The sequence below is a fragment of the Hipposideros armiger genome, unplaced genomic scaffold, assembly GCF_001890085.2.
Source record: "Hipposideros armiger isolate ML-2016 unplaced genomic scaffold, ASM189008v1 scaffold_739, whole genome shotgun sequence".
Taxonomy (NCBI): Eukaryota; Metazoa; Chordata; class Mammalia; order Chiroptera; family Hipposideridae; genus Hipposideros; species Hipposideros armiger.
This window is the reverse complement of record NW_017732089.1, coordinates 493,948-508,153: the sequence shown is the minus strand read 5'-3', so window position 1 is coordinate 508,153 and position 14,206 is coordinate 493,948. Positions and strand designations below refer to the sequence as shown.

The 14,206-nt window shown below is 52.3% G+C and overlaps 1 protein-coding gene across 2 annotated transcripts; it reads right to left on the bottom strand.

The window, feature by feature from the left end:
- Positions 1 to 4,466: 4,466 nt before the first annotated feature.
- PIANP (PILR alpha associated neural protein) lies at positions 4,467 to 11,129 on the bottom strand. 2 transcript variants are annotated; one of them, XM_019627660.1, is made up of 6 exons: positions 11,016 to 11,129; positions 8,787 to 8,846; positions 8,011 to 8,525; positions 7,190 to 7,271; positions 6,149 to 6,370; positions 4,467 to 5,798 (listed from the first exon to the last, which is right to left on the bottom strand). In XM_019627660.1, exons 2-6 carry the CDS (start codon positions 8,801 to 8,803, stop codon positions 5,777 to 5,779), a joined length of 858 nt encoding a protein of 285 aa, XP_019483205.1. In that variant the 5' UTR covers positions 8,804 to 8,846; positions 11,016 to 11,129; the 3' UTR covers positions 4,467 to 5,776. The 2 variants fall into 2 exon arrangements, with proteins under 2 accessions (XP_019483205.1, XP_019483206.1); XM_019627661.1 differs by lacking the exon at positions 11,016 to 11,129 and adding an exon at positions 10,533 to 10,951.
- Between the last annotated feature and the right edge of the window lie 3,077 nt (positions 11,130 to 14,206).

The following is a 14,206-nucleotide window of genomic DNA, read 5'->3' as shown; positions in this document are numbered from 1 at the left end:
CCAGAAATGAAAGAGGGGGGGAGGGAAATAGCAATGTAGGGGGAGCGGCAGTGAGGGGGGGGGGAAATGCAAAGGTCGAGTCACTTCCGGGAGCGATAGAGCACATCCGGCGCCGCTAGCGCTCCAGGGTACTCAGGGCAGAAGTTACGCCAGGGAGGGGCGGAAGTGGCTTCTGCCCAGGGATGCAGTAGAGCCCTCTGGGGATGTGACGCCACAACGGAAGTAAAGGCAGGTTCTGCTGAGGGCAGAAGCTGAACCTTTGGAACTGCGGCCCCAGGCTTCCGGAAGGGACTTCTGGGGAAGTGGGAGGGTGGCTACGCGACAGGTTTATGAATTATGTATCAAGGTACAAGCGGAGGTATGGATTCTTCAAGACTAAGAAGGTTCCGGTTCCCTTCCTGGGTGTGGAGAGGGGGGCGGACGGGAGGGAGGAATAGGCTGATGTTGGGAGTTACCGTTCTTTTTTCTTGTACTGTATTCTCAAGAATGTCTCAATGCTTTGAAGATGCGGAAAAGCACAAGGTGTGTTAGTAGTTTTCTGAGGACCCTGCTTAGGTCCAAAGAGTAATCTCCCCTAGCCATCAATATCCGACCCTTTCCTAACCACACCCCTTACTCCTTTTGCTTTGGTCGCTAAATTCTTATTGCCCTTGTCCACATCGCTGTCTCCTCACCCTGCTTCGCTTAATTTAAATATGGCAGTCATCACTACCTGATACTATATTGTTTGCTGACCACCTCTTCCCACTAGAATATCGGCTCCATGAGGGCAAGGACTTTGAATTGTTTGCTACTGTATCCTCAGAGCCGGGCTCTTAGCAAGTGATGGGTGTTTGTTGCATAAACGAGCACTTAATATGAACTCTTTCAGGAAGCCTTCCCGGATTGCTCCAATCCATAATGGCCCCTTTCTCTGAATTCCCACAGCATTTAGTCTGTACCTTTTGTTGCTGTTTTAAGTTTCATATGTGTGGCTCTTCAGTAAGATTGTCAGTTCCTCAAGGAAGAAACTGCCTCATACATAGTATCCTTCCCACTGCTTTGCTGAGCACATAGATGCTGAATAACTATTCAGTATTACCACCCATGTATCGGCAGTTTCGCTTTCTGTGGTTTCTGTTACCCTTGGTCAACCATGGTTTGAAAATACTAAATGGAAAACTCCAGAAATAATTCATAAGTTTTAAGTTATGTGCTGTTTTGAGTGGTGTGATGAAATCTCACACCATCTTGCTCTGCCTGGGATGGGACTCATCCCTTTGTTCAGCATCTCCAAGATGTATGTACTCCCAGCCCATTAGTTACTTAGGAGCTAATCCCCACCCAATAGTTACTTAGTAGCCATCTCTGTTATCAGATTGATTGTCCAAGTATCACAGTGCTTGTATTCAAGTAACCCTTATACTTAATGACCCCAAAGCACAAGAATAGTGATGCTGGTAGTTCAGATACGGCAATTCAAAAGCCATGAATTGCTTCCTTTAAGTGAAAGGGTATGTATGTGTAGGAAAAGAACAGTATACACAGAGTTCAGTACTAGCTGAGGTTTCAAGCATCCACTGGGGATCTTAGAACATATTCCCTGTGGGTAAGGGGGACTACTTACTGTATGTAATTTGAGTAAATTAATGCTGCCACTGGCCTGCACCCTAATCTGGCCAGAATCCCTCTGGACTCAGCTCTGTTTTGGCTAAAGCATAATTGAAGTCCCTCCTATTAACAGTAACAGCCTCTTGCTTAGAGAGCAAAATAACCCTATTAGAAATAACTATAATGCCCATTTTTACAGATACTGAAAATAAGACTGAAGATTTAAGTGATTTTTCCCAAGGTCACAGCAAGAAAGTAGCAAAGAATACCTAAAAATAAACATTCTAATTAAATGTCTAAATAGAAGATATGTATCTTTGGCTTGTAATCATTTGTATCTTTTATTTTTTTGTTCATATGTTTATTAAAGTGTCTGTCATTTCTATCACATTTTTGGGCTCTACACGGCAGTCTTTGTTAACCCAGTAGCAACAGTTGCCAGGATAAGGGTCTTAAGGGCTCACATGTGACCAGATTTAGTTGCCGCATGAGCTAGAGATCAAGGGTTTGAGGATTCAAGAAACCTTGACTTTGAGATAGAACAGTGGGAGCAAAATAGTGGTACTCACTATAAGTCCTGGTTCTCCTCTTGTTCTCTTCCTACTTACATTAACCGGCACTCCCTGGGCCTCAGTGTCTCCAACTGTCAACTCTGCTCCTGCCCTTGCTGTAAGAAGCAAGTTTTAAGTTCCTTGAACTCTTTAGAGAAAAGCTTTAAGAGAGACAAATGTGGGGCGTAGAGGGAGGAGGGCTGTTAATTTTAGCCTGGGGTTTTCCAGCTGGCACACTGTTACCATCTTGAATCACTTCCACACCCTGAGCTCTGCCTGGGAGATCCCTCCTCCTGGGGGCTTCCCCATTCCCTGGTTTGGTCTGAGCCGCAATGGTAAGTATTCCAGAAAAAAAATGCTTAAGAGAAGCCCGGCTGAGTCATTTGATGTTCAGCTCAGGAAGCGAAGAAAGCTCAGTGATAAGAGACACTGGTCCCCAGTAGTGCCTGTGATGTGTGGCCTCCAAGAACCGAAAGGGTAGTATGGCCATTGTTTATGTTCTTGGTCTGTCACTATGCAGTGACTCTGTTACACCACTTGAAGCCTTCTGAGGACCTCCCAAGGCCCCATAGTTTCAGTTTCAACTCCATGAGAGAGAAAGGTTAGGATGTGTTCCCTGTGGCCTCGAGACGCTGCCTGGTTAGTGTGGTAGTGTGACAATGTGAATTAGTGTGGGGTAGTTCCTTTAGAACAACTCAGAAGACTAGAGTGCCTCCTTTCTCCTCCGTCTCTCCTGTCTGACTTTCCATGGGGAAGGAGGGCATTTAGGGAGAAGGAACAGGTGAGGATTTCCAGTGTTTTGCTGGTGTAGTTTAATTTATTTAAATTTAGAGAAACAGTCTAATCAGGCAATAATTAATTCCCTCTTCATTAGGGGACTTCATGTGTGCCTTTTGCATATGGATGAGCCTCAGGGTCACACTGTCCCTCTGAAGAGAGACAGTTGTGGAAGGTGAGAGCCCAGTGTGCTCTCCAGGCACCTGAGCTCTTTCTCCCTTCTTGCCAGAGCTCCTCTCCCCCACCTCCACCTGTCAAGGACTAGATTCCACTGGGCAAAGAAGGGAAAGGTTAATGAGGCTTCCTCTCCCATCCTTCTGGATCCCTCCCTCGCTGCCTGCACCCCTCCCAGCTGCACCTCTTCCTGCACCCTCAGGTTCCATCCGGCTCTTCCTTCCACCATCTGCATGCTAGGATCTCTTCAGGCCCACCGGGTTGCCCTCCTCAGCAGCTTGTTTGCCTTGCACGTCTGCGTTTAGCTGGTTCATCACTCCTTGGCCCCGCTCTGCTTTCCTCTGTAGCAGCTTCTTTTTCTCGGGGAGTCTGATGCTGGGAATGCACACAGTGCTCTGGTCCTGAGGAATCCACTCCCTCTACCCCACTCACCATTATGCTGCATAGACTCAGCCACGCTTCCCTGAGTATATAGGCAAGCTCCCCAACACCTAAAACACGCACCTACCAATCCAGTACATGGCTAATTCAAGCTGCAAAGATAAACACATGGAGGTATACACAGCCCAGGGCAGCCCAGACTGCCTTCTTGCACATTACAGTCTCCTCTCCTCCCTGGAGCTCCCCATTTCCAGGGAGCAAGTGGGGCACAGATGGGGGTGGGGGGAGAAATGGGACCTGGGCCGCTACCATGGCAACAGAGCCTAGCAACAGCTGAGAGGTTGATGTGTAGGCTTTTGCAGGGCTGTTACAAGATCCAAACCTAGAATTGGGGGCTCGGAGGTGACTGTTCCCTCCCCAAATGCACCCCTTGATTCCACCCCCACACCTTGTCAGAGAGGGCAGAGTGGGGAAAGCTAATGAGAGTTAACCACAGGGCTTCTAATGCTGCATAGCTTTGGGGGAGCAGCTGTGGGTGGGGGCAGGTTAGGGAGCGTGGCTGAAAATAAACCAAGCAGGGCAGCCTCTTTCCTGTGGCTCCCTTTCATCTCTTTCCCATTGCTCCGTTTTTCTCTTCTTTCACCCTCCACCTTCATCTGTCTTATCAGCTCTCTCTTCTCTTTTTCTTGCTTGCTCCACTGCCCGTCCTGTGTAATGTTACTTCTGTCTCCTTTTGCATGGTCTCTCTTGACCTTCACTGGCAAGTAGCAGAGGCAAGCCACTCTTCCAGTTTCTCTCTGCTCCTGATCAGGACTGCTCCCTTAGTTTCTCTTCCTTCCATTTGGCCCCAAGTTAAAGCCCCAGAATCCCAGCTCCAGGTCACACTGGGTCTGGAGGGATTCTCCCTGCTCACCCTTCTCTTTCCTCCTCTTAGCTGACCATCACCCCCGCTCCAGTGCAATCCACAGGGCTCACAAGGCAGAACCAGAGGACTCAGGTATCTTGCAAAGGCTTTATTTGAAAATTTTGAAACTTACATCCCACAAGAATTCAAGATTATCACCACAAGAAGAAAGAGATAATACAAAAATATATATCACAGCATAGGAGCCAGGTAAGAGGAAGAAAGAAGGAAGGTGGAAAACACAATGAGTAGGGACAAACCTGGGGTGGGGAGGGAAAATGAGGGAGAGTGGAAGAACAAAGGGGGGAGGGAAGAAGGGATGTGAGGGAGCCCAGGAAGGGGAGGGGGAGATTGGGAGGTAGAGCTCCCGATGGCCTTGAACCAGCTGCCTCCAGTCCCTGACAGCCTCAGTGGAATTAGGGAGGCCCGCAGGGAGGCTGGGAAGACTGGCTCAGGGGGCTCTGAATTCCAGAGAGTGACACACACAGAGACAGGCAGGACAGACGAGACAAAAGGGACTTGGGAGGAAGGGAAGGGCAAACGGGAGCCCCTTTCTCATGTAGTGCAGCAGGTGACTTCCCCAAAACCCATCTCCCAGACAACAATTTAGCAGTGGGGTAGGGGAAAAGCATGGGGCCTCACTACCCTCATTCCTATGGAGTAGCCCTCAGGGTAATGAGAGTGCCCATGGAGTGGGATGGGGGACACAGTGAAACACATGACATGGAACAGGATGGGACTATGACAGAGGGGGCGCGAGGAGCCCCCAGCTCACCTCCCACCCACCTCTGGGGCAGCATGCAGGAGCCACAGTAACTAGATCAGTGGGTGTTCATGAGGGAGAGTGCGGGCGCGACAGGCAACACTACAACATGGGGCCAGGAAATGCATGTGAGAGGAAATGGTAAAGTCACCCACAGACCACTGAGTGACTGAGCTGAGCATGGAATGTGGGAAGAATTGAAAGTGAAATGTGAAACAAAAGGGAGAATACCAGGGATCTGGCGAGGGGAGAGAGGTGGAGGGCGAGGGGAGAGAGGTGGAGGGAGAGAGGTACGGAGGGAGAGAGGTACGGAGAGAGGTACGTAAGACTGGCTGCACAAGAGCATGAGTGTGTGCAATGACCCGTGAGGGTGGAGGTGAGTGTGCAAGGCTTTCATGTGAGTGTGCAAGGGTGGGGGATGGGGGACCAGAGCCACAAATATGTGAGGTCCCCACTTAAAGGAGGGTGAGCAGGTAGGATTGCCTATGGGGCCAGTGAGTGTTCCAGGGTGGGGTGCAAGGGCAGGAGTCAGGAGCACCTGCGGCTCCAGCTCCCACAGCTGCCCCACCCTCAGTGGGATGGGGGTTGTGCAGCCCCATGGCCTCCTGCTTGGCGGCACCCCAACATTGGGGGGCATCACAGATTCACCAGGGGAATCCTGAGAGGAAGAGGGAAAGGGCACAATCAGGAACCAAGGGGTAAGCCAGAATCAAAAGGGAAGTCCAAGACAAAGAAAGGGAATCAAGGTTAAGAGGGCAGAGTTGGAGTTAAATGGCAGCATGAGAACAGGACATAGATCCACAGAGAGCAGAAGGAAGGGTCCCCCCAGAGGGGAGGGGTACAGGCCCCTTGGTAGGGCCAGGGACCAAGCTGAGAAGGAGAGCCAGGGGCTCTGGGAGGGCCAGGCCTACCTTCTCCCCACCCACCCAGGAGGGAGTACCCCCAACCACGGCTCTGGAGACCTAAATGGCCAAACCCATCCCCCATCCTTTTGCCCTGGGCCCTCACCGGTTCAACTGGAAGGCTGGAGCCCCCTTGGGCTGGGGCATCCCAGGCCGGGGTCCCCCTCGGGGCTCCTCATGGTCAGGGGTGGGGGTGGGTGAGTCCCCAAAGGCCCCCAGCACAGTGACCCCAGCTGGGGACAGGTCTGTCAGTGGCTGCTGGCTCTCCTCCTGCCTCAGGGCACCTTGCTGTCCTGAGGGCCTGCGCCGCTTCTGGCTGCGGTCCCAGCTGGTGCAAGAAGGAAAGAGGTTATCTCACACACTTAAGAAGCCCCATCCTGGGTCTGCAGGGCTGGTCACCTCCAGCCTCCCTCAGGCACCCCTAACATCCTACAGCAGAGAAACTGGCCTCTTAACAAGTCCCTCCACCAAATCTCCTGAGACCGTATGTCCAAAAAGCCACCTCCCCTACCCCGCCCCACTGGGCTCCAGGATCTAAACCATCTTCCCATCCTAGTAGGGATCCACAAAATTAGTACCTCCTCCCCACCAAGAGGTAGAGTCACCCAGAATGGCCTACTCCCCCATGCATACCCAGAAGAGCCATTTCTCTGCTCAGCAGGTGCCTTGGCAAGTTTAGTTCTAGTTCAAAGTCAGCTATTGTCCTGGACACCTTAGTCTAATGATTCTCTCAGTAAAGTGTGAAGGACTGACGCATCTTCATCTCTGGCCCATTATTAAATGTGTGCAAAGAAAGCTCCAGATTTACTCCTTCCTCCCCAGGCAGACCTGAGGAGGGGCTCTGAAGACTGGGTCAGTTTTCTGTGTCTTGGAGGAAATGGAAACAAGGGATGCCCACCAAACCCTCAGTGCACATAAATAACCCCCTACCTCTCCCATTTTCCTTGTGTTTCCCTGGGAGAAGGAACCTGCCCTGACTTTTCACTTGTTTTCCCCCACCACCCAAATCCTTACTACCTTTCTCCATGGTCTTGCTTTAATCCAACATTTCCTATTCCACCCCCAGCAAAATTGCTGCCCTTCCCTCCTTCCAGCCAAACACTTCATTCAGTCCCCATCTGCCAGCACCCTCCCGCCCGCAGCTTACCAGAACTTGAAGATGATGCCAGTGGCCACGAGAACAATGATGATGGAGATGGTAATTGTGACATAGAGCTGGGGGTCCACACCTGATTGGGGTGGGAAGAAAGTTTTAGGGAGGCTTGAGGTGGAAGGAGCCAGAGTAGGGCTAGGCTGCAGGTTCAGTAAGCTTGAGGAGGGCTGCCATTTGAATCCACGTTGCCCAACTCTTTTTTGGAGGCCCCCCCTTTTTTCTATTCATCAGCTTTCCCCAGAGTTTTCAGCTCTCTTCCTCCCAAATCCTTGTCCACTTTCCCAAACCTTCTGTATACATGTGATGAGGAGGGGGCTTCAAGGTGAGAGAGAACCCCTCTGTAACCAGGGGGTGGAAATGTCCATCTCTGCCCTGGTCTCACCCCCAAACAACTGGCCCTGTCCCTGCTGTCCCTGCACCTAGATGTCACCCTGGAGGTCCTTTCATCCATGGTGTTCTTCTGCACGGAATACACCCACTCAGTTTTCAAGGTCCAGCTCATATGTCAATTCTTGGCAGGTGTCCTGATCCCCAGGCAGAAGCAATCTCTCCCTTTTTTAAAAAACATGCTGTGTGCGCCTCTGGTCAAGCACTTATTACATTGACATCCCCAAGTGTTTACACATCTGTCTTCTCCAGTGGACCTGAGCTCCTTGAGGACTCACACGCATCTTCATCTCTGCCTCCTGTGCCAGCATAGTGCCTGACACATTTGCAGAAGGAGCTAATAGACAAGGCCTCTGTTGCTGCCCTTTGAGTCTTTAACCAGCCTCCCCACCCTCATATCCCTACCAGCCTCTTCCATTCCCACTCACCTTCCCCACGGCCCCCAAACAAGAATGGCCGCAGGGTGGCAGGTGCTTCTCTAAGGATGATCCCATCTCCATCACCCCGCATGGAGTCTGAGTTGGGGTGTGGAGTAGCCAGCCCATGAGGGGCTGCAAAACCATAGTCCAGGGGCAGGAATCCAGGATTGGCAGAGTTGGGGTCCCCCCCATCCTCTCGAGACACTGTAGGGCCCCATACAATAGCCCAGGGGTACTGGGATGAGGGTGGCCCCTCCTCAAAGCCTGATGGGGTGGCAGGGGGCACAGTGCCTGGCAGGACTTGCCGCCTTGATCTCGGGACCCGAGGGGATCGGCTTGGTGGGGGTGCCCGCTCCCACACGCACACATGACGTGGGGCTGAGGGGCCTCCCCGGGCACATGGGGGACGGGCAGGGGCTGGTGGGGTTCGAGGGGAAGAGGAGGAGGAGCCTTGAGCAGGTGGTGGGAGGGGCAGCAACAGCAGTGGCCAGAGAGGGATAAGGTGGGACAGCAGCAGTGCAGGCCTGCAAGAAGGGAGAAAAAAAGGGTGAGACAGAAACCCATTTGGGGGCTAAGTGTGGGGAAGACAGGCTCATACGGGAGATCCCCAGCTACCTCCCTCCAGGTCTCTGCAAAAGCAGGCGGGCCTTGGGAAGACTCAGCCTCATTTCTTAACTTCCTAGGGTCTAGCCCTCAGGATGGAAAGCCCTGGGTGGGCCTAGGGGGAAAGGGCCAAGACCTTAGGGAAAGTGGCCTCCAAGCTCCCTCTGCTGTGCCAAACTTACCACATCCTGGACTCCATGTCGGAGATCTTCCTCAGCTGTGACCCAGATTTTTAGCCTTTACTGGGGGAGAGAGGGAGTCGTCATATCCCCACCGTGCCCGTGTAGTTCCCCAGCTCATTCGTCCAACGGTTCTACCCCCATCTCCCCTCCCAGGCTGCCAAATGCCAGCTATGGACCCACTGCTGCTGAACATCCTTTGGGGGAAAGACTCCCAGAGTGGCTCCCTGTCTAGCCCCTAGCCCTCTCTACAACTCTCCAGGTCCCTGTTACCTCCCCACCCCAGGGTCTACTCTCACTTCTAGGGCTGGCTTCCTTCTCACTTCCTTGGCCCATAGCTCCAAGCTTTTCTTGGATCTTAATTTAGAGTCAAGAACCTTGTGATTCCTTGAGCACCTACCGCTAGGGAGGGAGTCTGAGAATGGGGGGGGGGGGGGAGGAAATCAATCTGAGTGAGTGAGTGTGTGAATGTGTGTGTGGTGAGTGCACAGGGGAGGATCCCAGCCTGCCCACCAGACTTGTAGTCCCAGGCATTTCTTTTGATTGGCCCCAGGAATCTGCATCTTCAGGAGAAAGGGAAGAGAAGATGGAGGGGTGGAAGGAAAGAGATGGTGGAAGAGAGAGGTGGGTGGGAAAAAACTACAGGATATCATTTTTTGCTCAATGTTTAATCATCCAAATGCATAGGTGCCTTTCTGAAGGGAGGTGGAGTTGGAGAGAGGCCACCCACTCAAATGTAGCTCCCTTGGGTAAAGAGTCCTGGGAGAACTGGGATGGTTGGTTTTGAAAGAGGAAGGCCATGTTCTCAGGGTTGCGGATGCCAGGCTCCCCAGAGTGAATGAAGATATGACACCCTGTGTCCTCTGGTTTCTGGGTCTAAATCTGGACATTAAGTACTCGCAGAGAATAATGGGAATAAGACGGGAAAATCTGGGGAAGGGAATGGGGCAGTGGGCAGTGGGGAGAGACGTGAAAGGGTGAAGGGCCCAGAAAGAGAAGGTGGGTTAAGAGTGAAACGGGAGGAGGAAAAGGGGTAAAGAGGAAGCAGGCATAAAGCACAGGGTGGGGAAAGGAGTCAGTTCTGGAAAAGCAAGGCCTGGGAAGGGGGGTGGGTACAAAAGATTGGAAGCTTGGAGGATACTGAAGGGAGAACAGGGTAAATTAAAGGTCAGGGAGGGAAATTGAGGGTGAAGGGATCACAGGAGGGGGGGGACTGGGAATGGCAGGAGGAGAAGGAAGGAAAGGTCCAGGCAGGAAGGGAAGTGGAGACAGAAAAGGGGAAGGGAGAAAGGGGTCCAGAAGAGCAGGGTTGGGGAGAAAGGAAATCGGAAAGGAGAGAGCATAATACTGAGGAAAAATGAGAAGAGGAAGGGATGGGGACCAAAGACCGGAACTGCAAAGATGGAGGAGTTGGAAATTGTTTCTTCCGATGTCAAGGGATTTGGAGCTATGGGAAGAGATAGGGATGGGGGCACGGTGGGAAGAAGGGAGATAGGGACGAGAAGAGAAGGAAGCTGGAGGGAGGGAATAAGTGTCGGAGCGAGCCGGTGAAGTGGAGAAGGGCTCTCAGGGACATCTGTGGCCAGCTGACTCCTGGACTCACTTGCCTCTCCGCCTTGTGCGTTCTCCCCCTCTCACCGACGTCAACTCCGGTCCCTGGACCCGCACCCCCTTTAGCCATCCCTTCCACGAAGCCCGCAGTCCCCAGGCTGGCGCGCCACCCCCACCCTCTCCTCGCGCCTCACCGACCTGTTGTGCGCAGGAGATGCGCTGGGGGTGGGGCGGGAGCCTTGGGGTGGGGGATCCCGGCCCCATCCTCAGCGTTGCCCAGAGCCCACCCCTCCCACAGGCCAGCGGTCCGGGCACAGGGCTGGGAAGCGGCAAGAGTGGGGGGTGGGAGGAACGGGGGCCTGGAGGTCGGCAAAGGGACGCCGAGGGAGGGAGCGCCGGGAGCAGGCGAGGAACGCGAAGCCGGAGGATGCAAGGAGCCTGAGGCTAAAGGCAGGATGCAGGCAGCTGCGGGGACGGTGGCCGTTGCGCCAGGAGGGCAGAATGGAGCCGGAACCCGAGGAGGGACGGAGAGCACCGCGGGGAAGGAGCGCTTCGAGGCTGGAGGCTGGAGCCCTGGCGAGGGACGGCGCAGGGAGGGACGGACGCCCGCAAAAGGCGCGGAGTCGGGAAGGGCTGGGCCGGGCTCCCTCGGCTGGGGGAGTGGGGGACCCTCTCACTCACCTGCATGCCTGGCGCGACGGCGCAACAGCTGCGGTCGCTCAGGGCTGAGCTGGGCTGGGGGGTCGCGGGAGCGGGTGGGACATGGGGCATGGTCGGGGGGGTTGTCCAGCAGCGGGGCGCTGGAGAGGTAGCTCCGAGCGCTCGGTCTCCGCCTCTCCCCCTCCCGCCTGTAGGCCACGCACGGTTTAACCCTCCCGCTGCTGCGCCGCGGGAGTCGCGCCCAGATGTGTTCCAGGTGGAGGGTTGGAGAGGGTAGCGCAGGTGAGCGACCGTATAATTCCCCGGGTTCTAATGGCGGGCTTCTCCACCCCTTTCACCCCAACTCCATGGACACCCATGGTCACCTTACTCAGTTTCTGAGATTCTGAATCACCCAACGCTCTGCATCCTCAACTCTGTTTCGCCCCTGGTGGAGAGTACCGAGTGCCAGGGATCAAGGTGGAGGTGGCAGTGAAGACCTCGCGCCATCCTTCGATCCTCCGATTCCACTCTGGCCCTGCTACAATGCGTTCTCAACAAAGCAACCCACATGATCTTTAAAATAAGTAAATCAATCCGCATTACTCAGCTTTTCTAGCGCTCAGAATATGGAAATTCCTTACTGTGACTTACAAGGCCCTACATGACCTAGCCTTTAGGTAGCTCTCTTATTTCCTCCTAACACTTTATGTCCAGCTACACTGGACCTGACCTATGTTCCTAGAACTGGGAAAGCTTAACCGGCCACAGGACCTTTGCACTTGCTGTTCCCTCTGCCTATCTCACACACACACACACACACACACACACACACACACACACACACACACTCACTCACCCGCTTTTCACAATGACTCTCCATTAATATTTCACTTAGATCCAATGTCACCTCTTCTGGGAGGCCTTCCCTAACCTCTCCATCATCCTGGGGCTGGCCGAGTGGCTCAGTTGGTTAAGAGCTCACTCAAGAGTGCGAGCTCTGAGCAACAGCGGTTCGATGCCCAGCCCGAGCTGAGCTGCCAACAGGTGGCAGGATGGCTCAGCTAAAAAAAAAAAAAACAGTACCTTCCCCTGCCCCCACCTCATTCATCTCTATCACATTACCCTATTTTATTCAGTTTGCACTTCTAGGACACCACACTCCCTAATTTCCCTCCAGCCCCTCTTGCTTTTCCTTCTGCGTCTTTTGCTCGACCTCTAAGTGTTAGAGCTTCCTAGGGCTTAGTACTTGGCCCTCTTCTATTTCCATATTCTCTGTCTAGTGATGTCATCCAGTCCCAGGACTTAAATACTATGTAAATGTCAGCGAGTCCTAAATTTATATCCAGAGCTCCAGACTCATTTATCCAACAACCTACTTGACATCTCCACTTGGATGTATAATAGCCATGTGAAGCTAATGCAGCTAAAATACATGTCTTGAATTCTCTGCTTGCCAATCCGTTTCTCTCCCAGTATTCCCAATCCTACTTGTTCAGGCTGAACACCTAGTTCTCGCCCTGTATCTAATTCACCAGCAAGTTCTGTGAGCTCTGCATCTAAAATGTATCCCGAATCCATCTACTTCTCTCCATCTTTGGTCCAAGCTATCATCCTGGTCCAAGCTATCATCTCTCATCTGGAATGCACGGTATGATAGCTTCCTAGCTGGTCCCTCACGTCTGTTCTTGCCCTTTACAAGCTAGTCTTCACAATATCTAGTAATAGTTTTTAAAATCTTAATCATATCATGCTCTTTCCTGCTTAAAATGTTTGAGTGGCTTTTCATTGTACTTGGAATAAATCTGACTTGTTAGGAGGGGCCCTCCAACTTGTACTCCTTTTCAATGTTCAAACAGTGTTCCTGCCAGATTGGACTTCTTGATGTCTCAGAACATCCAAAGTCATTCTCTTAGCACCCCTGCACTTTTTATTCCTTCTTCCTGGAATCCTTTGTGCCCCCCTTCACCTGGTTGGCTCCCTCTTATCATTCAGCCACCCACTCTTATTACATCAATATGTTTCATTGTCTTTCTAACTCATCGCTCTGAGATGATCTTATACTTGTTTAATGCTTATTGTCTGCCCCCCATCCCCACATTCACTAGAAAACAAAAATCTCATTGTCTTGTTCTCCCAGTAACCAATGTCCGTGCTTGGCATATAGTAGATGCTCAATATTTATTGCTTAGTGAACTTCACCTGGAACTTCTGCCCACTTGGAACTCTTCATTCTCTCCTCTGCCCTCCACTTGCCTTGCCTTTCTATCTGCCTGCCTTCCCTGATCTCTGCCCTGTGATTTGTGCACAATGCTTTCAGCTGAGTCTCTGCTTACACCCACGCCCCTCCAGACAATCGCCCTTCATCCCCTGTGCTATTACTATCATTAGCCTGGCACTCCTGCCTGCCGGAAGGAAGCTTGCTGTTCTGACCAGCATCTGCAGTGGCTGCCCTCCTGATTGCCCGTCCCTGAGAGCCCTTCATGCTGAGGTCAGAACAGCAGTACGTGAGCCATCCTCTTAGTGTCGCCCAGTGGCAGGGGAAAGACAGTGCACATTGGATATGAACTGGGCCATGTGAGGCAGGCTGCACAAATCACCCCATATCCTGGGCCCCAGTGAACCCCAGTGCATCCTGAGGATGTGCTGTAAGAGGACTCATTATGTGATGGGTGTGGGTCAGATTTATCAAGTGATTATTCACTTCCAGTCTAAGTGCTTATTACTCCGAGTACTTCAGATCATTATCATTTATTTCTAATACATATTCTTGATTCATTCATTCTTTCAACGAATCTTTTTTTTTAAGATTTTTTTTTAATTGGGGAATTGGGGGGAGGGAAACAGTGTTGGGGAATTGGGGATGGGGACCAGCCAAGGTGTTGTTCTTCAGTCTTCGTTGTGGAGAGTGCCAGTTGCCATCTGGCTTCTCATCTGCAGCTCGTGGCCTCTGAGCTCAAGGTGCTGTGTTACAATCTTAGTTGAGGGTGGGCGAAGCCACCATCCCATGCGGGAGTCGAGCCAGCAGCCTTGTTGTTAAGAGCGCACGCTGTATCCACTGAGCCATCTGGGTGGCAGCTAAGCTCAAGGTGCTGAGTTCAGTATTAGTTGCAGGTGGGCATAGCCCACCATCGAACAGGCAATCTTGTTACACCAGCTGAGCCATCCTGCCACCCGTTGGCAGCTCAGTGACAGCTCAGCTAGGATGCAACATCACTGGCCCATGTGGGAAT

Bases quoted from the DNA above. Each gene is read 5' to 3' on its own strand.
- PIANP (XM_019627660.1), bottom strand. The intron at 7,272-8,010 runs GTGAGTGGGAAT...CACCCCAATCAG, and splicing joins GTTTGGGGGCCGTGGGGAAG to GTGTGGACCCCCAGCTCTAT. The intron at 5,799-6,148 runs GTGAGGGCCCAG...TCTTCCTCTCAG, and splicing joins CCAGCCTTCCAGTTGAACCG to GATTCCCCTGGTGAATCTGT.